The sequence below is a fragment of the Alosa sapidissima genome, chromosome 21 (genome assembly GCF_018492685.1).
Source record: "Alosa sapidissima isolate fAloSap1 chromosome 21, fAloSap1.pri, whole genome shotgun sequence".
Taxonomy (NCBI): domain Eukaryota; kingdom Metazoa; phylum Chordata; class Actinopteri; order Clupeiformes; family Clupeidae; genus Alosa; species Alosa sapidissima.
In genome coordinates, this window is record NC_055977.1 from 29,035,926 (window position 1) to 29,058,041 (window position 22,116).

At 41.7% G+C, this 22,116-nt stretch overlaps 2 protein-coding genes across 4 annotated transcripts in view; one reads left to right on the forward strand and one right to left on the reverse strand.

Moving 5' to 3' along the window:
• Positions 1-503: 503 nt before the first annotated feature.
• LOC121695788 lies at positions 504-16,748 on the reverse strand. Its single transcript, XM_042076903.1, has 2 exons — positions 16,732-16,748; positions 504-1,531 (listed from the first exon to the last, which is right to left on the reverse strand). Exon 2 carries the CDS (start codon positions 1,483-1,485, stop codon positions 550-552), a length of 936 nt encoding a protein of 311 aa, XP_041932837.1. The 5' UTR covers positions 1,486-1,531; positions 16,732-16,748; the 3' UTR covers positions 504-549.
• The window catches only part of cspg5b (chondroitin sulfate proteoglycan 5b), a 29,044-nt gene continuing 19,044 nt past the window's right edge, over positions 12,117-22,116 (forward strand). For all 3 annotated transcript variants that reach the window (XM_042076894.1, XM_042076895.1, XM_042076896.1), the window contains exons 1-2: positions 12,117-12,968; positions 21,782-22,116. The exon at positions 21,782-22,116 is cut by the window's right edge and continues 515 nt beyond it. In XM_042076894.1, coding sequence (XP_041932828.1) covers positions 12,872-12,968; positions 21,782-22,116 — 432 coding nt within the window. In that variant the 5' untranslated portion in view covers positions 12,117-12,871. The remainder of the gene's footprint in view (positions 12,969-21,781) is intronic.

Below are 22,116 nucleotides of genomic sequence, written 5' to 3' on the forward strand. Positions count from 1 at the left end.
AAAAAATTCTCTGAAATTGCAAAAACTACCTACCTAATATATATACATTATTTATTGTTTACAAATAAAAATCTATAACACATTTGAACCATATTTTTGTCCATCATGTCTTTGACTCAATAATTAGTGTTATTTTTTAGGAGTGGATTATACAGAGGCAGTGACAGTACATTACAACAATCAATAGGGTCCTTTGTATAGATTTGTAAAAATGAACAGTCATTAAACCCCTTTGTATAGATTTGTAAAAATGAACAACTCAGAAGTGGCAGATGGAGTCAGAAGTGGCAGCTGGATACAGTAAGCGGCCATGCGCTCCTTTGTATAGATTTGTAAAAATGAACAGTCATTAAACCCCTTTGTATAGATTTGTAAAAATGAACAACAATCATTAAGCCCCTTTGTATAGATTAGTAAAAATGAACAGTTATAATACATTGGATTTGTAAAAATGAACAACTATTACAATATATTGGTCTATTTTTTTTTTCTTTTTTATGATGATGATGATTTGTATTGGATTGAATAAGTTATATTTTGATCATGTTTTTAGAGCTCATTTTTCATTTGTAGGTATCGTGGCATGTAGACATAGAAAAAGAAATAATCAGCTTTCTCTCTGATTGATTTTTGCACCTCAGTGTCTATGTAAATCCGTTGCACAAGATAGTCCTCCTGTGCCCACACAACAAAATCGCACCACTGCATCCCTGTGAGGAGCAGTTGCCCTTGTACTTGCCAGTAATAGGCGTGGCTTTTTTTAAGTTTTCGGGAACCATTTTCCATTTTTACGTATTTGCAGTCTACAAAGTTTTTGACATTAGGGCATTTGAATTCAACAAGGCCGAATTGGGGGTTTGCGTTTGGATCATAAACAACACCATCTGGAGAAGCAGCAAGCCAGGGGGTGGTTGGATGAATAACTAGACCACTGGGTGCATAGTTGACATGGACTAACTTACTATATTCAGCTGCCACTTCTGACTCCATCTCAGCCCCCCTCTTCATGTCTGCCGTTTGTCTTGTTCCCTTAAATATTCGGTCTGCAAGCGACTCAGCAGAGCTCTGGCCTTTGACATGGCAGATCTCCCGAAACCTAGAGGCGGTCACCCGCGGCTTTCGGAGCTCAAACCATTCAGGGCAACAACTTTGTTCTCGTGTAGCTATTTCAATTTTGTTTGCCATTTCCATGGACACGGACAAACTGTTTAGGTGAAGCTGCTGCTCCTTGGTACATACAAATGCACAATCTGATGGTGTGCAATCATGTCCATCCAGCGGCAAGTGTGGTGTTGGTGGCGTGTCATGAATATGTGTGATGTACCGGGTCTTCTGCGCAGGCTGTTGATAGGACAATACACTTCCCTTTTGCACTAACCCGATGCCAATTTCCACAAGGGGCTGGTCAGACCTCATGTTCATGGTGGTCACAAGTGGCTGATCCTCAAGGCTAAAGCGACTGTATGCTTCTGATATTCGGAACATGCAGGGATCAGGTAATGGACCGACCAGGCCTCTGTAGAATCCACCCCTAAAAAATATATAGATACATTGTGTTAATAAGGGAGGAATACAGCGAATGAAAAAAATGGCAACAACTTCCTTTATCAAATGACATTCTACACTGTTTTCAGACAATAAAGGTGTTGTTGATGAAAACTTAAAGACTACCCTTTACCACACAGAAAATTGGTAAGGAGTTAATGAGCGCATTGATGAAGAATTGGACCAATAAGCATAATTGGCCGAATATCCGATGTCATCAAGCAATGTTGATTGTACAAGCAATTTATATCTACCTTTTATTAAGACTTATTCAGCTATTACTTATTTAAGCCACTTGGAGGAGTATCGCACCTTCATAGTTGTGTATGTACGTGCCCACATACAACCTAAAACCCTTGTCCATTTTAAATGATGGGACCTTCGACATGTTGCAGATGCGGTGGACATCTGTCATACTCAATTTTGGGAGTTCTTGAAGAGACCGGGTGTAAAACACAGCTGTCGCCATCGTAGCACCGGAAACAGCTGAGCAGTACAAAGTAGAACGCGGAAGCGATTGTGACTGATTGTGCAAGTAGCCATTTAATAGTAACCCTATTAAAAAAAGTCAGACTTTCTGCCCTACCAAAATGTATGGTCACCGCACGCTACTGGATATTCTGTTATTGCTGTTGGCTAAATAGATAGACACACATATAGGGGAAACGCTTGATATTGAATTTATGTGCTACAATGCAGGCCTGTTAACTGTATGACAACGGTGGTTTATTTAAACTACATCATAAGAATTTATTTCGTCAGTCATCATGCTCAGTTTAATGAGTAAGAATGAAAGTTCTGCTGTGTTTATTGCAAACAACATTCCGCGATGTCTCGTCGATGTCATCGCGGAATGTTGTTTGCAATAAACACAGCAGAACTTTCATTCTTATTCATGAGGCCATGCGAGGCCATGAATAATCAGCAAAGATTCTAGAACAGAGCTCTGTTCTAGAATCTTTGATAATCAGTTTCCCTTCGGCCTCATAGAGTGGTGAAGTCCCGCCCCTTCCGTTTGCCTCCATGGGACCTGTCTTTCAAAAAAATTTGAACGGCAGTCTATGGCGAAAAAGAAATTATTTTCTGGTCCCGGTTGACTTGTGCCTTGAATTACCCATATGATGTTTGTCAATTTTAAAGACAATTTTTCATGTAAAGACATAAGCAGTTTGTTTCGTAACTATTGAATTACAACATTGTGAAAGATCGTAATTCCAACGACTACAAACCCATAAGTCGCGCTAGTGACGTTAGCTCATTCACAGCCACACTAGATTGTACAAGCATACCAGCAACAGGTCTTAATTGGGCTTTCCTTGCCGAAGAAAATACCATGAGTAAGAGAATTAAACACATCAGGTAAGTTGTATTCGTCCATAGACTGTACATTACATACTGTTAAGTGACATAGCAGGCAGCAAGATGCAACCGTTAACTAGCATAACAGTTCTTATCGTTTCATTACGTTGGTGACGTACATCGTTCGAGACGAGAGATGTAGTCCACTGAGTGGATTCGCACAAAACCAACATAACTTTTGAAGTCTATCGAACAACAGTACTTTCTTGACGTGAAAAATTATCTTTTAAATTCACACACATCATATGTGAAATTTATGGCACAATTCAAATTGGACCAAAAAATAATTGTTATCTCTCCATTAACTCCCGTTCATCATTTTTTGAAAGATAGGTCCCATGGACCGGAAGTAGAAGGGGCGGGACTTCACCACTCTATTGGGAAGGGCTCTTTCTGATTCGCTTGTTTTTTCCGTGTATTTTCTTTTATTGGCTAATGCGGGCAATGGGAGTAGAAGATCATTTTCACGTGCAGCATGCATATGCAACTTGGAGTGAGCTATAGTATTTCGAAAGTAACAAGTATTAAACGGTTTCTCAGTGAATGAGACCTTTAAAATCATCAGGTCTTTGACATAAATTGGAATTCGGGGGGTTCTCCCCTGAGAGCAAATTCTGGTCTGCTGCAAATATGGCTTGACCCGGAAAAACAATCTAACAAAAGGTTTCTCAGTGGTTTACAGTAGTATCAGATGTACATACTACAAAGTTTGACTCCAAGAAAGGCCCCATTTTAAAAATGGCAGCTGCCAGGTCCTTCAAATCATAGATATACATAATAAAGGCTAGATGTCTTATGGCGGAGTCTCTAAAGTCTCTATGCTTCAAATGGCCATTACTCCTTTGTATTCCTCCTAGACTAGTAATACTCGTGCCTGATACATGTTTTGGCCATGTAATATTCTAATTAGCATATTTGAATGATAGATATGTGGGTAACACTTTCTATGAAGGTTGTATTTATAACGCCCTATGAATGCACTCATAATGTTTTATATGGTTTGCTCATGTTTTATATGGTTTGTAATGCTCATTATTACCATCTATATGTATTCACAAGTCATCATAATCAATTTCATGATGCATTATGACAGCTAATTATGAATGATTATAATTTTAATCTGAATAATGCATTAGAAATATGTCAAGATCTGCCTACTCAGATCTGTGTTATGTACTGAATGTACAGAACTGTTGTGTGTTATGTCTGTATGCTACTGAGACCCTTGAATTTCCCCTTGAGGATCAATAAAGTATCTATCTAGCTATCTATCTACTCACTTGTCAGTTTTATGATGCATCATAACTACTTTGCTTTGCTAAATGTGTATAGTGATGCATAAAGAGGTTTGACTTCTACTGTAGTCCTATATATATCTACAACTATAAGTATATGTAATAAAGTTATAATAATTTATACATCTCCCTATAGCACACAATTATAAACAGCTATGCAATATCATAAGTGTTATTTGTCAGCTCTAAGTAAAGTGACAAGAATATGACCCTGTTATTAACAGATATAAGTTCACTGAGTAATTAAAGGGTGCAATGAACTAAGTACCGAGTCTAGCATCTTTGCCCCATATGCACAATATTATAAATCACTATGTTAATGTCATAGGTGTTATTTGTCAGCTTTAGGTAAAGTAGAGCAAATGAGGTGTTGTTATAAATAGATATAAGGTTATTATAAACAAATATGAGGCACAATGAAATGAGGGCCTGGACAGTAAAGACAAAAGGAATGACAAATGAAAACAAAGTGAACTAAATGCATTCGTTTTGTCTTTACTGTCCAGACTCTCATTTCATTGTAGAATAATATGGTCATATTCTTGTCACTTTACTTAGAGCTGACAAATAACACTTATGATATTGCATAGCTGTTTATAATTATGTGCTATAGGGAGATGTATAAATTATTATAACTTTATTAAATATACTTATATAGTTATATATATATATATATATATATATATATATATATATATATATATATATATAGGACTACAGTAGAAGGCAAAGCAAAGTAGTTATGATGCATCATAAAACTGACAAGTGAGTAGGCAGATCTTGACATATTTATAATACATTATTCAGATTAAAATCATAATAATTCATAATTAGCTGTCATAATGCATCATGAAGTTGGTTATGACGACTTGTGAATACCTATAGATGGTAATAATGAGCATTACAATGCTTTATAGACACCTTATAAAACATTATGAATGCATTCATAGGGCGTTATAAATACAACCTTCATAGAAAGTGTTACCGATAAGGGATTAAAAGTACAATGATATATTAAAGCAATTGGTTACAAGTATTTTTATGTGAAAATAAGTACAATTTCCCTTAAGTAATTGCATATTTCTCCTTTCTCATATAGGTTTGTATAGTGTTTGAACCACAGTGTTTCTGTGGTTCATAACCATTCTTTTGATTCCAATAAAGAATAAAATCATTAGAACTGTGTGGTACTGTAAAATTAGTCAAAACAGGGCTGCCACGTGAAGGCTCAGTATCCCACTAACCCCTGTTATTTTTTTGTGCTTTATTTTTCTATTATATATTTTTATATTTTTTATAAAGCATTTTTTCATGGCCAATGTATAACAGCCATATAAAATAATGTTAAGCTAATGAAGTTAGAAGAGGCCATAGGACAAGTGTCAATCAATTAAATCAAATATCCATCAGGTGTATAATAAGCTAAAGGAGGTTGCAGTGACTTTAGAACAAATAAGGGGTGTTTTGGAGCCTGACACAAAGCAACGTCCCAAAAACCTCACTTAGCTGTTGTGGAGCATTTGTAACCTTGCTTGCATAGACTATGCCAAGGCACTTCAAAATGTGTGTTAACCTTGGTTTGTCAACTGCGTCAAACTTTGTCAACATAGCAGCACACTGCACACTGCAAATGCTCCTGTACTTCCTTTTCTCTTTCATGTTCATTCTAGCACTGGGCAGAGTACGCCTACACCAAACTAATGTGCCATGTGCTACCTCTACCTCTTGGGGTGGCTCAATGGGAAAGGCATCTTTATCGAACAGATCTGCTTAAGTGTGTGCAGGGCTTTGGGATACCCCTAAATCCCTTTTATAATGTGCACTCCTCCAGTGCCAATAAGCTGTCACTTTTCATCTGACTGTCGCTTTTCATTCTAGCTGGATATGTGCGCTTGTCAATGTTCTGCTTGTGTTACATTATCGGCCTGCAGCCCAAACTCCCCAGTTGTATGTGTGCTGTGTACTGAGTGAGTGATATCCTCCCAGCCTTGCACCTGTGAGTAGTATCCAGTACTTGCTGAAGCTCTGATTGCATTATGTTGTTGGCATAACCACCAACCACTCCATTGTTTCTTCTGCTGTCTCTCTTCTAAACACCAGGAGGAAAAGGTAGCTTACCCATTATTGATTAGGATGTGCATTATTATGTTATTTATTGTGCTATATGTATTTGTGTATTTATTTTTTTTTTTGTAATTTTGTCTGCTCCTACTGCTGTGAAACAAATTGCCACACCGGGGGACAAATAAAGGCATTGATTGACCATGTATGCACAGCACCAGGAGATTCTTTGTGAACGCTTGTCCATCACAAATGAAGGGCTGTGGTATACATAGGCTATGGTTAATATTGAGTGAACTCGACTGAAAGAGAGTGTATGGTTATCAATAGCCTCTGTTCTTTGAAGGAGAACACACAAATTTAACCCGTTCTAAATGTCTCTCTGGACCTGGTCCAATGGATAGATTCAGAATGCCCACAGAGGACTCATTTCTCACGGCATGTATGGCCTTATGGCACATTCATTGCAACCATAAATTAGAAGAACCCGACTTTAAAAATCCGGACCTCCAAAAAAAAGGTGTGTTTATGAGATCAGTTCTGAAAACAAATATGGATTCCCAAGTAACTTGACTGTGTTTTTTGTGTGGAAATACATAAATAAGTGTTTAGGCTACTATGGTTGAGCAAGGAGGAGAATGTCTCTGGTGAGTATTTCTGTTGGTGGTTTTCATTTACCTTTGCATATTGGTAATGAGTGGAGGTTCGCCTCTTTTTCAGTTGTTGTAAGGAAGGCTGCCGTGAATAGAGAGCATGGTTGTGACGACAAGTTGCGTACCTCGGGCTACAAAAGTTAGGCACAAATGTCTGAGCATAAAATCTTACCCAACTTTGCATTCAAAGTTGTAGTCAACACTATCAGTTGTTTGTCAACACCGTAAGATGTTTTTTTACAAATATTTGTTTAATTCAGAGTATATTTTACTATATTAACACAATAAATTCCACAGAAAGTAACACATTTTGTTACTTTCTGTGGAATTTATTGTGTTAATATAGTAAAACATACTGTGAATTACACACAATGTCTTATTTGCATACAAACACTGATTATATATGCTTATATGCTATTATATATACAAATGTATTTCTGTCATGGTACACAGAAGGAGGACTAGGAGATACAGTTCACGGTAATGGGGAATTATTGAAAGGTAAACAGAAAAGTACTTGAAGGTCTAGAATTCAAAACAAGGCACACACACAGGAGATCAGAGTAAGGCTACTGAAGATAGAGGGCAATGTCCAACAAAGTTCATGTGTCCATAGAAACAGTTCACACGTCCAAAACGTAACTGAGTCCAAAGAAGACTGAGGAGCAGGCGAGGGAGCAAGTCTTTGGCTGGATCCTTGATTCAACATTGATGAGGCCAGACAAAGTGTGTGTGTGGAGGTGGACCTAATATAGTAGAGCTGATCAACTGATTGACCAGCTGCAGGTGTAAGGGCTCAGTAGGCAGGGGAGAGAGAATGAGTGACAGGAGTTAGAGCCTGATGTGGGTGTAGCTGGGGAAGTGGCTGGTGCAGAGTGAGGTGCTGCTGAAGAACCTGGCAAAGCTGTGACCATTTCAAAATGGGGTTTTCCAAAATAGCGTAACGTCATGAACTGTCATGTTGCATCCAAGCCTTAAAATACAGACTTTCAGAGCGTAGCAACATTTAGCATATGATGGAGGTGGATCAAATTAACATAAAATACGTTTTGATGTGTCTGACTGAGTTGTCCAAATGAAATAATGAAGTGAGTAAATGTCAATTTTTATAAAAAAAGCTTTTTAACATAAAATCTGTTTCCTTTTATGTTTTTTTGTAGCCAAGACCTGTATCTATACACAGCAATGTTGAATTCAGTAGGATTTTAAAAAATTTTGAAGACGTAAAAAGTGGTTTTGTCCCTTATCTCAAGAATCTGTGAGGATATTTTAAGCGCTTCCTGCCCATCTTTTTTCCATATATGCAGCCGCCTATAGCTAAACATACCATCTTAACATAGTTTGAGAGGTACAGAAATAGTAAAGACTGGCCCACTAGCTTTTTACTGAAAATAAGCGTTTTGTCCCCGGGGGACACTCCACACTGGGCCCCCGAAAGCTGAAAAATAATGTTTCTGCTAAATAACTACCCGATCCATTGCGCCCAAGATGATGAAATTGTTGTGGTGTCTTGGTGTCAAGGGCCGTTGTATATTTTTGAGATGTTCTGAACTGCAGCAAGTTCCGTATGATTACCCTAACAGTCTCTGGGGGTACGCAAAGTTTTATGGAATTCCATCCATGGGGGGTTATACAATAATTAATTTATGTGTACATTTAGTGACTCTACACCCATCAGCCTGTAGATGGTGGTGTTGAACTAAGGGTTGCAGGCGGTGGATGATACAGTTTTTCTCAGTCACTTTGGTACATTTCTCAGATCAGAATTGAAATTCTCAAAACTACCTGTTCAATCATTGTGTCACTTGTGCACATCAAAAAAACAGTTTCTCATTTCTTTGAACAAGTTGCAAATGCTTTGGTACATCCATGCAAATGATTATGTACTGCTGTTTCCTACATTATTAATTGCTTATGTGACGTTGATCAAAATGTATTATAACTGGCCTCTGTTAAATAGTCTTACCCCCCACAACATTTAGGCATTAATTCATAGCATAAGTCTTTGCAGAATGGTTGAACAAGTTGACATACAGTAATATGTCAAGCAAGATGATATTCGTTATGATGTGGATGAGAATTTGTGGGCCAACAGACAGGAATGTCAGGAGGTGTAGGAAGACTGCACTGTAATTCCTACAGCACTGCATGTACAGTTTTCCCTAAGGAGATTGTCCTATGTTCACATTTCTATTATTTATTTTGTCTTTGTGCTATGCAGTACTATTTTTTTTTTTTTTCTGAATCACAATGACATGGTCTGTCAACAAGTGACAGTGCAAACAGTAAAAGTGTAAATGTGAATCTTGTCCAGTCTCTTTCAGTCAAACTCCCTAAGGTGTAACCAACCTTTATAGTTTACATCAGAACATCCCTCCAGAGTAGACTGTTATATTGACAACATGACTAAGCAATTTGATTGTCTTATCCATACACAATGACACAAGAACTTGTCATTCTGATGGCACTGACATGTTCATTGACACAGATATTTACTTTTGAGAGATGAACTAAGGATTTTGAGCAAGAGAGTGGCTTTTGCAAGTAATCCATGGTGTTTTTCTATGTATGTATTGTTTTGAGAAATGCACTTACTGTTAAAACGTACTGTTTTATTTAAAAAAAACTGTAAAAAGCACACACACAGACACACACACACACAAAGACACACAGACATGCACACATACAGACATACACATAAATACTCACACACAGGCATGCACACACACACACACAAACACTCCCAGACACATAAACATACATTTGCACGCGCACACACACATGCACAAAGACACACGCACAAACACTGACAGACACATAAACACACATATGCATGTACACACTCCTAGCATGCACACGTGCACACACACAAACACAAACACACAGGCAAACACACATGCGGGCGTACACACACACACACACACACATACACACACACACACACACGCACACGCGCACACACACATGCACACATGCACAAAGACACGCACAAACACTGACAGACACATAAACACACATATGCATGCACACACTCATAGCATGCACACGTGCACACACACAAACACAAACACACAGGCAAACACACATGCGGGCGTACACACACACACACACACACACATACACACACACACACACACATACGCATACATACATACATACACACACAAACATACATAAACACAAACACATAAGTAAACACACCTGCACAAAATAATTTACACATGAGTTGCAAGAGTAGGGGACGGAGTAGGAGATGGAGACAAATTGACAAGTGTGATTTATTCACTTTATGTAAAAATTTGATTTATTTGTTTTGGATGAACTAGAGTGGTGAACACCGAAATTTTGTGATTGGTCCTGTCTCAACTTTTCTGACTCGTTTTGAATCACCTTTACTGCTTCATAGTGGCTGCCTACAGGCATGCACAAACATGTCCTTAAAACAACCCTTAACGTTCGTTTTCAAAACTGTGCAACTCACCAAGTGGTTAGTGGTGTTCGTTGATTATTAAAATCAAATTCATCGGTGCAATGTATGATTTCCAGCCGTCTTATTTGCTATTGTGGAACTATTTTTTCAGACACCTCACAACCGCATATAAACTTCCGCTCAAAATTTGAGCCTGAAGCATAGACGGTGGCGCAGTAATATCAATGTGCAATGAGTCTTCCAACAGAAATCAATGGGATTTTACAAAACGGCAAATAAAACACGACAGAAACTGTATTTCGCTATGCTACTTGTTTTGGAACACCAATGAACACCACTAACCTCTCGGTGAGTTGCACAGTTTTGAAAATGAACGTTAAGGGTTGTTTTAAGACATGTTTGTGCATGCCTATAGGCAGCCACTCTGAAGTAGTCAAAGGCGATTCAAAACTAGTCAAAAAAGTCGAAAGGACCAATTGTCAAAATTTCGGTGTCCACCACTCTAGTTCATCCAAAACAAACCAGAAAAGGGACTAAAAATGCTAAATACCGGAATTTTCCTTTAAAATAAAGCGGCAAGCAGCAATGATGGGGCCAAACAGCCCAACGGGCCAGAGTTACTATGACAACTCGATGCTAGTATATCGGACATGTCAAGCAATCAGAATCAGTGTGCCAAATTTCTAAACTTTTTACCAGACTGTTCTATGGGCTGCCATAGACTCCCATAGTGGAAGAAAGATGTATAATTATCATTATAATAATAATATTAATAATAATAATAATAATAATAATAACAACAACAATAATAATAATAATAGAAAGAAAAGGTGCCTTCGGTGCTTGACCTCCAATAAGGTGATTATTACATTATCGGCTGCAGTTATTAAGTTTTTTTTTTTAACCCAGCCAATAATGTAATAGCCAGCCAATAATGTTATAACTTATTTCATTATTGGCAAATGTTATCACTTATTGGTTCAGAAATGTCATTACATTATTGGCAAGTTATTACAGTTTTACAGGCCTATATGATTTCTGGTCAAAGATGGTTAATTCAGACATGATGCCTTTGCACCCAGCCAGTAAAAACAAACAAACAGGGACAAATGTGGCCAACTGGGTAGTATAGGGAATCAGACATGTGACGGAAGGGTGGCTGGCCGCTTCTATCCCTTACTAGTATTAAGACTGTAGGCGGCTGAGTGATTGAACAGTCACATAAAAGAAGCATAACAAACATTGTGGCCATGGTGTTTCAAAGAACCAGATTATCTGTCTTGCCATTGGCTTTTCTCTCGTTGGACCTTGGAGGTAAGTGCACGCCAGCATTCTAGAATCCAATGGCTGTCTCCGGTCTGCTACTTGTTTTGTTTCATAAATCATCCACATCACCAAGATTCACCTAGAACACTTCAGCAGACTTTATTTTCCACACTGTTGACATGGCAAGCAGCGTCTGCTAATCCCAAACACGGGAGTAGGTGGAGTGCAACAGAGACACATTCCAACAGCGTGTGTGTGCGTGTGTGTGTGTGTGTGTGTGTGTGTGTGTGATTTTATGAGAGAGAGAGAGAGAGAGAGAGAGAGAGAGAAAAGCTTAAGTGTTATAGTCTTTTAGGTAGTGTCTCCATCTCTCTCTCTCTCTCACTCTCTCTCATATCTATCTCATGATGCATTATCATGAAGTCTGCAACAAAGTGATTTTAAAACAGTCACAAATGAGTGATTATGGGCTTGGTTGGTGTGGACCCTTGAGACCAACATAAAAATGGCTTCATCCTCTGTGCCACGGTTCAGGTAGTTATTTAGGAAAAACTGCATTTTTGGGTTTCGGGGGGCCCAGTGCAGGGAGGGAGTGGCCCCTGGGGACCAAACGAAAAATTTCCATAATGTTTCGATGTCCAGGGTAGGCTATCGTTTGACCAAAAATTCAGGAAGATAAGGGGGGGGGGATTGACAATCCCTAGCCACGCTAGCGGCGGTCATAATAAAAGATTACCTGGCTGTCCTCTTACAATACACCATGTTTTGTCATAGATCAGCATTGTCCATGGTCCATTGATGCTGCCTGTTTACGGATGCTGGCTGAGAGAGAGAGCGATGCACTCCAAAAGTCGTTGCTCTATCTTGTGACTTCGCGCGCAGCTCCTCTCTCAGCAGCTTACGGTCTACCGGTGGCGGGGCTCAATCTGGCTCACCGTTTGGTGTGCGTACCAATTGGACAGCTCTTCTCTCTGCGTGCGGCACTAAGGGCAGAGGACTCCCGCGGGGGACATGGGTCCGGAGCGGTGACGGGGGAGACTGTTTTGAGCTTTTCTACCGAGCATCAACAAAACGGGCTACACTGCCTCGGCAACGCAATGACAGACAGATATGGGAACGCGTCTAAATGACTTTTGATTAGTACATAAGACAGCGCTAGCTGCTATTGGGTTTACAAAGTGCATCAAGTTCATTGTTACAGGAGTCATTTTTCCGTTGAAAAGTCGCTAGTTTTTTATTCACTCACTCTGGTGAATGAAAGTATGGGCTTCGACAGAACTCGCGGGAGCGCGTTTTGCTGGAGGACATCGCTTGTGTCCAGCTTTCTCGCCCTGCACGTGATTTCGTCCGGTGCACTAGGTAAGGTTCTTTAGGCTGTTTATTCTGGTACAAATGAAAGGGCATACATGGCTAATGTTAATCTGTTGTTTTCACTATGTACTCTGTGCTTAATGCTACCTCACCTATGTAATACCACATCAAATTCGTATTAAGATTAACGTCGATTAGCCACTTAGGATTTCTGCGTGTTTGCGTGTGTGTGTGTGTGTGTGTGTCCGACACAGACAGAGAAGCGTAATTTAGTCTTTACAGACTAACTCTGACAGGCAGCGAGATTGTGCTGGACAACACAAGGTCTCCACAGGACTGGGCTACTGTAGTACACCACTATAGTGACCATACAAACGGCTTTCCCCAACCGCTCTCTCACACTGAGCGGTTTCAGCTGCCTCTTGTCAGCTCCGCCAGGCTACTTGATTGAGTTCTTTGTGGGCTACTCGTTTGCAGATGCAAATTTGGTCACTTATTCAAAGCTCTTGAGCGCATTTGTGTGTGTGTGTTTGGCATTCAGTTGGCAATTATAGCTGCGCTATCCCAGTCGAGTCTTGGCCCCTCGGTTGGGCGCTATTTTTCTCTTTCCTTTTTATTACTGGAAATCAGTTGAAAAGAAAAAGGTAGGCCTAGGATGGTGGTGGTGTTGAGACACAAAGACAGGATTAAGACTGTGTGGTCGTCGTGAGTTTAAATAGTTATTCGACATTCCATTCCAACATTCAGCCACATTCCATAGCCCTACGACTACGACGCTGTGAAGTTTCTGAATGTTAGCTTAGGCCTACTCGATTGCATTTTGTTGAGATAAGTGACCGAACTAGGCTGTCATGCAACAGTCGACTGCGCATGCCATCGATCGTAAATTAAAGTAGGCTAACACGTGTCCGAATCAGAGGATATTCCTTTGGAGTGGACGTCTATCTGTTCCTACATGATGCACATGCAAGGGCAAGAGAGGAAGTTTGGGCTTAATAACTCCTCAAGCTGATATGACAGGCTATTTGAAATTCAAGCATCTTGTTGTTGAAAATAAACTCAAAGCATAACTCTCTGGCCTGTAGTCATGGTTACCCAGCGCCAGAGGCGAACCAGTTAGGGTGTATGTGATTGTGAAGTTAGGTTTTGTGTGAAGTTAGGTTGTTTACTGCAAGGAAGCAGGCATTTTTGGATCTCTTTGGGCCCTTGGTAGTTATAAATCAGTTATAAATCCAGACTACAAGCACATCCTTTGCTAATCTTTTTTATTAGGCCTATTATTATTATTATGTGTTTCTACTGGTGTGCTTTCTTGATTTGGTTGTTATGGCAGCAGTTTGAGTTATTGACTACGGACAAGAGTAGCCAGAAGCTGGTCCACACAGGGAAAGTGTGTGTGTGTGTCTGTGTGTGTTTGTGTGTAACTGAGAAAGAGAACAGCAGGAAACAATTCTCGTGTCTAGACACCCCTGGGTTGAGCCAATGGCATGATGCCTTCACTGCCATTGCCTCATGGGTCGCCAGATTACCCCCTTTCTGATGAGGAGTGACATCTGTTTAACTGTAAACCCTGGGTGTCATATTGATCAGAAATACACCACTGTATGTCCAGCTATATGACTGCTTGGTGGGATGTTGATATGTATGTTCCTTGTTATGTTGCAAACAATCACCGAGTTGTCAACTCTCAAGCCTGGCTTGGCATGATATTGTCAAAGACTATAGCCACAACAGGAGTATTTTCTGGTGTGAGATGCAATAGTCAGTGGATGTTTTCTTGCTTTAGACTGAGACAGAACTCGAAGGCACAAATCTCATACCAAATGTGGGAGAGTTGGCAAGGGAAAGGGGCAGGGCTAGAGAGGATGAGACCTATACATGAGTATCATGTTAGGCCGCCCCAGTAATAACAATGTTGGTTATTACAGTATGTTATACGGCAGGCTTCTGGAATCAACCGAGCCCCCCACCCAACACCCCTTATTTGCCTCAGCAAACAACCTCTAGAGGTCAAAGGGAAGAATATCTTGACCGCAAATAAGGCACTTTGGAAGGTCAGTGCCAAAACAGCCTCAGGGGTAACCTGACTAGGAAGTAGGGAAGAAAGATGTTCTTTTTCTGGTCTCAATCAAACCCTCCCTTTTTTTCCCCCTTACTAACTAGCCTGCCTCATCTCCACCTATAGACAGCACTTTATATCATGCCCAGAGGAAGCACCAGTTTGTGTGTGTGTGTGTGTGTGTGTGTGTGTGTGTGTGTGCGTCTGCGTATGAAAGAGAGAGAGAGAGAAAGACAGAGAGAGTTTGAGAGTGAGGGTCTGTGTGAATGAATGAGAAAGCCTCTGTGTGTGTGTGTGTGTGTGTGTGTGTGTGTGTGTGTGTGTGTGTGTGTGTGTGTGAGAGAGAGTGAGTGAGTGAGTGAGTGAGTGAGTGAGTGCTGATGCTCTGAATGAGTTGTAGGAATGAGTTTGAAATTTGGCCTACATCTGAACTTCAGCACCAGCCAGGAGGTATTCCATCAAGTCCAGCACACACACACACACACACACACACACACACACACACACACACTTCTGCTGTGATTCTGCCACTTAAATACACTTACCAAATACACTCACCAATCAAATTCATCTTCCTTTGACACACCATTAAACACACACATGCTCATACCATTTCCTACTCTGCAAACAGACTGTCATTGCACACACACAAACACACACATTTCTCTCTGCTGTCATTGCTTGCAGTCAAATAGAGACAGCAGCACACACCGAATACTTTCCATCTGATTAACAATTTACAATAAATAAACAATTAAGACAATGCTTAGAGACAGATTCTACAAAATATGAAGACATTTTTAAATGCATAATTCTGAAAAAGTGCAACACAATAAAGAACAGAATAATGTGTGCATTCATGTCACTTTGTCCAGATTGGTGCGGATGGGGTACTCGGTAGCATTTAGTGCATAAGTCTGTGGGGTACAGTAATCCAGGATCAGATTTGCTGGTGCATTTATGAGGCTTCTGGTAGGGACTGGTAGTGGTGTGAAACTGACCGAAGAGCAGTGTGTGTGTGTGTGTGTGTGTGTGTGTGTGTAATCTGCTTTGGGCATTCGCCACCAAGGCTTGACCATCTGCCACTAAGGCCTCAGCATTGCCAGCCTGTCAGAGAGCATTAGCTACGCTCTGTTAGCGCTGGGACCCTGCTAAATCCAGTGCCCTGCTAGCCTGTAAGCTCCGCTGGTTCCAGTGCCCAGCTAAAGCCAATGCCCACTGCCCAGCAAACCTGCTAGTACCAGTGCTCTGCTAGCATCCAAGCTCCATTGCCCAGCTAACCTGCTAATGCCAGAGCTCAGCTAGTCTGCTAAGGGCAATACCCAAGTACCCTGCTACAGCTATTGTCCAGTTAGCCTGCTAGCGCCAGTGCCCAAGTAACCTGTTAGCACCAGGTATTTTGGGACAAAATATTATTGTAATCTTATAGGAATACTATAGATATTATAGGAATCTTGTGGTATTTTTGGATAGAAGACTGTACTATAGAATCACTACAGAGGGCAAGCATATTTATATTACAGAATATCATAGAAGTATTATATATTTCTATGGAATTAATACAATAGAAATCTACTTCAGAATTTTAGTAGTATTACTATAGTATAGTATTACTATAGTTCTTTTTTGTAAGGGCAGGAACAGCAGGCTCTTACATGGAACCCAGGCTACAGAGAACACCCCATCTCACAGTGCTTCAGGAACCTTTCCCGCTTGCATATTATATATATGGGACGAATCCTTTTTACTCACTTGTACGGAAACTCAACCACTCCATGCTGTTTCAGGGACTGAGTCGTCACACAACAACCGGTGCTGGAACTGAACCATCTCTTAGTGCTTTTGGCACTGATCTCACTGAAACGACTCCTCACAGAAACAGAACCATCTCATAATGCTTCAAAAGCTGAAGCATCATACAGTCAGTGCTGATCTCGCAAAAGAAGTGAACCCTTTTTACCCTGAACCTTCTCACTTGGGGAGACTGAACCCTCTTTCACAGCTACAGGAACTGAACCCAACCAATACTGGACTTAAACCAACTCACACTGGTTCTGGAACTGGACCCTCTTCCCTGCCTCTCATGCGGGCAGAGAAACTAAATCTATCCTCTCGCTGCTCCAGGAACTGAGAGGAGGATATTATACCTTTCCAGGAAGTTAACTTTTAAGATATTCTAAAGATATTCTTGCAGACAAACAATGATAATTCTCCAGCCAACAATGGGCGTCGCCATGACACCTCAGTATTCAGAAATCCATTTTTTTCCCCGGCCGAAGCTGTGTTGTATTGATTTTAATGTGGCAGTAGACAGTTCTTGACATATCCTAAGCCATGTAAAAGCAAACTTTTATATTTCTCAAAATTTTTAAAGAAATATAACATAAAACATATTCCAGGTAGCCTGCTAAGACTGCACTAGTTATAATGTAAACAGAGTGGACAGAGGATAAAAACCAGGTGGATATCAGAAGATGCAATATTGGACATGTCCAATATTGTCAGTGCAGTGAAAGGAATTGGCTGATACTGTGTTACTATCATGATCAGTGATGGAGGCAAAGAGAGAGTTTCTATGCTGTGAATGAATGATTGAGAGAGAAAGAGTGAGAGAGAGAGATGGGTTGGCATAATTTACCAAACAGCCTTGGCAGCCCTGTGTGATTGTCCGGTGACTTGTCGGCATTGCCTGGCAATACTGTGTTTTTCCACTATCACCTGTGTAGACCTGGACAAGGCCAAACACACACACACATGCACAGACAGGATCACATATACACACACACACAAAGACACACACACCATGTTGTCCCACTGTCATCACTGTTGGACTAAAGGAGGCCAAACACACAAGACACATACACACACAAACATATTGTGTCATCCTACAGTCACCTGGGTAGAGCTGCTGGACACCAACTCCCCTCTCAGTTAGACACATATGCACACACATGCCCAGTACACACACACACACACACACACACACACACACACACACACACACACACACACACACACACATACACACACATACATACACACACACACACATACACACATACATGCACAGTTACGCATGCACATACTGTGAGGAGTTGCGAAGAAAGGGTGGAAGACATACAAGACAGATGGAGGGATGCGGGATACAGAAAAGAGGAAAGAGAGGGAGGATGGAGGAGTGGAGAGACAAGCAGGGAAGAGAGAAAGAGAGGAGTGGAGAAATGTACAGAGTGGGAGGAGAGACAGAAATAAGATAAACACACACACACACACAATCAATCACTAGTTCCTCTTTGATCAATGATTGCTTTGTCATCCACTATCCCATGTGTCTCTCCCTCTCTCTCTCTCTATCTGTGTGTTCGGTACTTAACTAAAAGGGGAAAGGAAATCCCTCTCAAAGGCAGCTTTGTATCTGATCCTTTAGTTGAGAAGCTCCTCTCTCTCTCTCTCTCTCTCTCTCTCTCTCTCTCTTTCTCTCTCTCTCACACTTGGCGCTGAGAGTGACCGCATGAGAAGTAGATGAGTTCAGGTTAATTGACGTTAGAGGTATAGTGGGCAATTCCACTCATTTCCTGTCAACTTCAGCAAAAGGCTCCTCCTGTTCCTCTAGCTGTCCTTTCTGTGTGTGTGTTTGTGTGCTCAACAAAAAAATGGTTCATAATACACAGTCTTTGATCTGTCAGTGGGAATAATAGTTGTGGTTTTAGACCAGGCCATAAACAATTACAGCCAAACAACACATTGCTTCAGGCGCATGGAGGGGCAGGGTGGATATTTCATTGGCTGTTGAGCTCAAATATTAACAGCCTTTCACCAGAATTGTGGACTGTGCCTTTAAAGACCCACTGTGAGTTAGTGTCTTGCTGTTAGCATCCAGGCTGCTGCCATCACATACTGGACCCACTGTGAGTTAGTGTCTTGCTGTAAGCATTCAGGCTGCTGCCATCGCATACTTGACCCAGTGTGAGTTTGTGTCTTGCTGTTAGCATTCAGGCTGCTGCCATCACATACTCGACCCAGTGTGAGATAGTGTCTCGCTGTTGGGGTCTCTTCCTTCCTGATGCCGTATTTGGACAACAGTTCCATGGCTTGAGAGCAACACTGTCAGAGATCAGGGGAAGTTCTCACTGGGGCTATGAGCACAAGTGTTTGATTGTCCTTAGCATGGGGGGGGGGGGGATCTTTTAAAATTACATTGTTTTTACTAATGTTGTACCAAAAGGTATTGCTTTAAGATATAGTACATTCTTTGGGAATACTTAAGCCACCAAGATAGCTGTTTTTTCTTGACATCTATTCCAAATAAAGATCGGTTACACTTTACTTGACAGTATCTACATAAGAGTGACATGACACTGTCATGAACGTGTCATAAACAAGTCATAAATGACATAACGCTTCTCTTATTAAGTGACATTCGGTTTTTGTCATAACAAGTTAGGGTTAGTGGTTAGGATTAGGGTTCATGTGTTCATGACAGTGTCATGTCACTCTTATGTTGATACTGTCAAGTAAAGTGTTACCTAAAGATCTGTAAAAAATTACAAAACCAGAACTGAAACGAACACTTTATCTTAAAGTGGTCTGGAAAAGTGTGAACTTTTTAGGCTCAATGCAGCTCCCTAAACTGTAGCTGGTTGTGGTGTGGGTGTATCAGTTGTGGTGTGGGTGTATCTGGTTGTGGTGGTGTAGCTGGTTGTGGTGATGGTGTAGCTGGTTGTGGTGTGGGTGTAACTGGTTATGGTGGTGATGGAGCTGATTGTGGTATTGATGTAGCTGGTGGTGGTATGGGTGTAGTTAGTTGGGGTGGTGATGTAGCTGGTTGTGGAGTGGGTGTATCTGATTGTGGCAAGGGTGTATCTCATTTTGGTATGGATGTAGCTGGTTGTGATGGTGGTGTTGCTGGTTGTGGTGTGGGTGTAGCTGGTTGTGGTGGTGGTGTATCTGGTTGTGATGTGGGTGTAGCTGGTTATGTTGATGTAGCTGGTTATGGTGGTGGTGTATCTGGTTGTGGTCTGGGTATAGCTGGTTGTGGTGGTGGTTTATCTGGTTGTAGTGATGTAGCTGGTTGTGGTGGTGGTGTATCTGGTTGTGGTGATGTAGCTAGTTGTGATGTGGGTGGATCTGGTTGTGGTGATGTAGCTGGTTGTGGTGATGTAGTTAGTTGTGATGTGGGTGTATCTGTTGTGGTGATGTAGCTGGTTGTGGTGATGTAGCTGGTTGTGGTGGTGTATCTAGTTGTGGTGATGTAGCTAGTTGTGGTGGTGTATCTGGTTGTGGTGATGTAGCTAGTTGTGATGTGGGTGTATCTGGTTGTGGTGGTGTATCTGGTTGTGGTGATGTAGCTGGTTGTGGTGCTGTAGCTGGTGGTGGTGGTGGTGTAGCTGGTTGTGGTGGTGGTGTATCTGGTTGTGACTCTTGTATGGATCTTGACAAGATGAGGCCATGATCTAGGCTGATCTGATCTGAGGCTTCCCTCTCCCTCTCTGCCACATCTTTCCTCTTTCACTCCCATCCCTCTCTCTTCTCTCCATTCCTCTCTCTCTTCTTTCTTCTCTCAATCTCACACACACACACACACACACACACACACACACACACACACACACACACACACACACACACACACACACACACACACACATACATACACACAGAGGGGAACAGAGATTGAGAGAAGAGGAAAGATGTGGCAGAGAGGGAGAGGGCTGTGGCCCTGCATGGCTGTGGCCCTGCTCTGGCCCACATGCGGCCCAGTGTCCTCCTCTCTGTGGGCTGCTGGTGCTCTGGCCCACATGCGGCCCAGTGTCTTCCTCTCTGTGGGCTGCTGGTGCTCTGTGGCGTGAGGAGACGCATGACAATGACCTGAGGCAGACGAGTGGAGAGGGGGAACACAGGGGCCTCTCTCTCCTCTCTCACTCTCTCTGTCTCCCTTCTTCTCTGTCCCTCACTCTCTCACACTCTTGCTCTTTACTTCTCTCCCTCCGCCTTCCTTTTCTCCTCTCTCTCTGCCTCCCTTCCTCTTTATCTCTCTCTCTCTCTCACGCCCTCACTCTCTACTTCTCTTCCTTCGTCTTTCCACTCTTCTCTACAGCTCAGTGCACCCTTCCATGGCAACAGCACACAGACCTACTGTTTGAGATGGGGTCTGTGACTGTGTGTGTGTGTGTGTGTGTGTGATATTCAAACATGTACTTACAAACAAGTCATGAACTTTGAGTTTTTGGTAGAATTTGCGTTTGCATTTGCATTTGCATTTGAGTGTGTGTGTGTAGTATAATTCACAAGTCATGAACTCATGAAATTCTGTTTGGCTGGATTTAGATGTGTATCTATACAGTATAATGATGCACAACAGCTCTCTCTATGTGTGTGTGTGTGTGTTAAAATGACCACTGAGTCTGTGCAACCATGTGGCCATTAATGGGACAGAGAAGCACCCTTTCAATCTCTGTCCTTCCAGATTGACCACAGCAAGTCTTAACCTATAGGCTCTAATCCTACTCCTAATCTGCACTCAATGCCACAATATCTCATAATCCTGCTAATTTACACACACACACACACACACACACACACACACACACACACACACACACACACACACACACACACACACAGTATGTGCACACACACATGCAGACACACAAATACAGACAAATAAATTACAGTACACTTCACTAAGCACTTCAGTTCATCCCTCATTTAATCAACACTGAACCTGCAAGAGAAAGATAATGAGTTATGTAATTGCTGACTGACCTGTGTGTGTGTATGTGTGTGTGTGTGTGTCTCATAGGGACTTCTCTGCCAGGTCGCCCTGTGCTGCCCGATGGCGTTGGGGACTCCTCTGCTAGCTGGTCCTCTGGAGGTGTGGAGGAGGCGTCCGGCTCCTCTTCCCCCCCTCCTGAGGCCCTGTCTCGGCCCAAGAGAGAGCTGCCTGAGGCGGGCAGGCCGCTCGCCATCGCCCCCCGGAGGCCACGCTCGCACACGCATCAGCACCTGTGGGAGCAGCTGCAGGGCGTAGGGGCAGGGCTCCCCACCCTGGCGGCCAGTCGAGCCAATCAGCGCGCTCCGCTGGACTTCGCCGAGGACGAGGACGAGGACAACCTCAGGGAGGACGTGTGGTCTTAT

Bases quoted from the DNA above. Each gene is read 5' to 3' on its own strand.
- LOC121695788 (XM_042076903.1), bottom strand. From the start codon at position 1,485: ATGTTCCGAATATCAGAAGCATACAGTCGCTTTAGCCTTGAGGATCAG.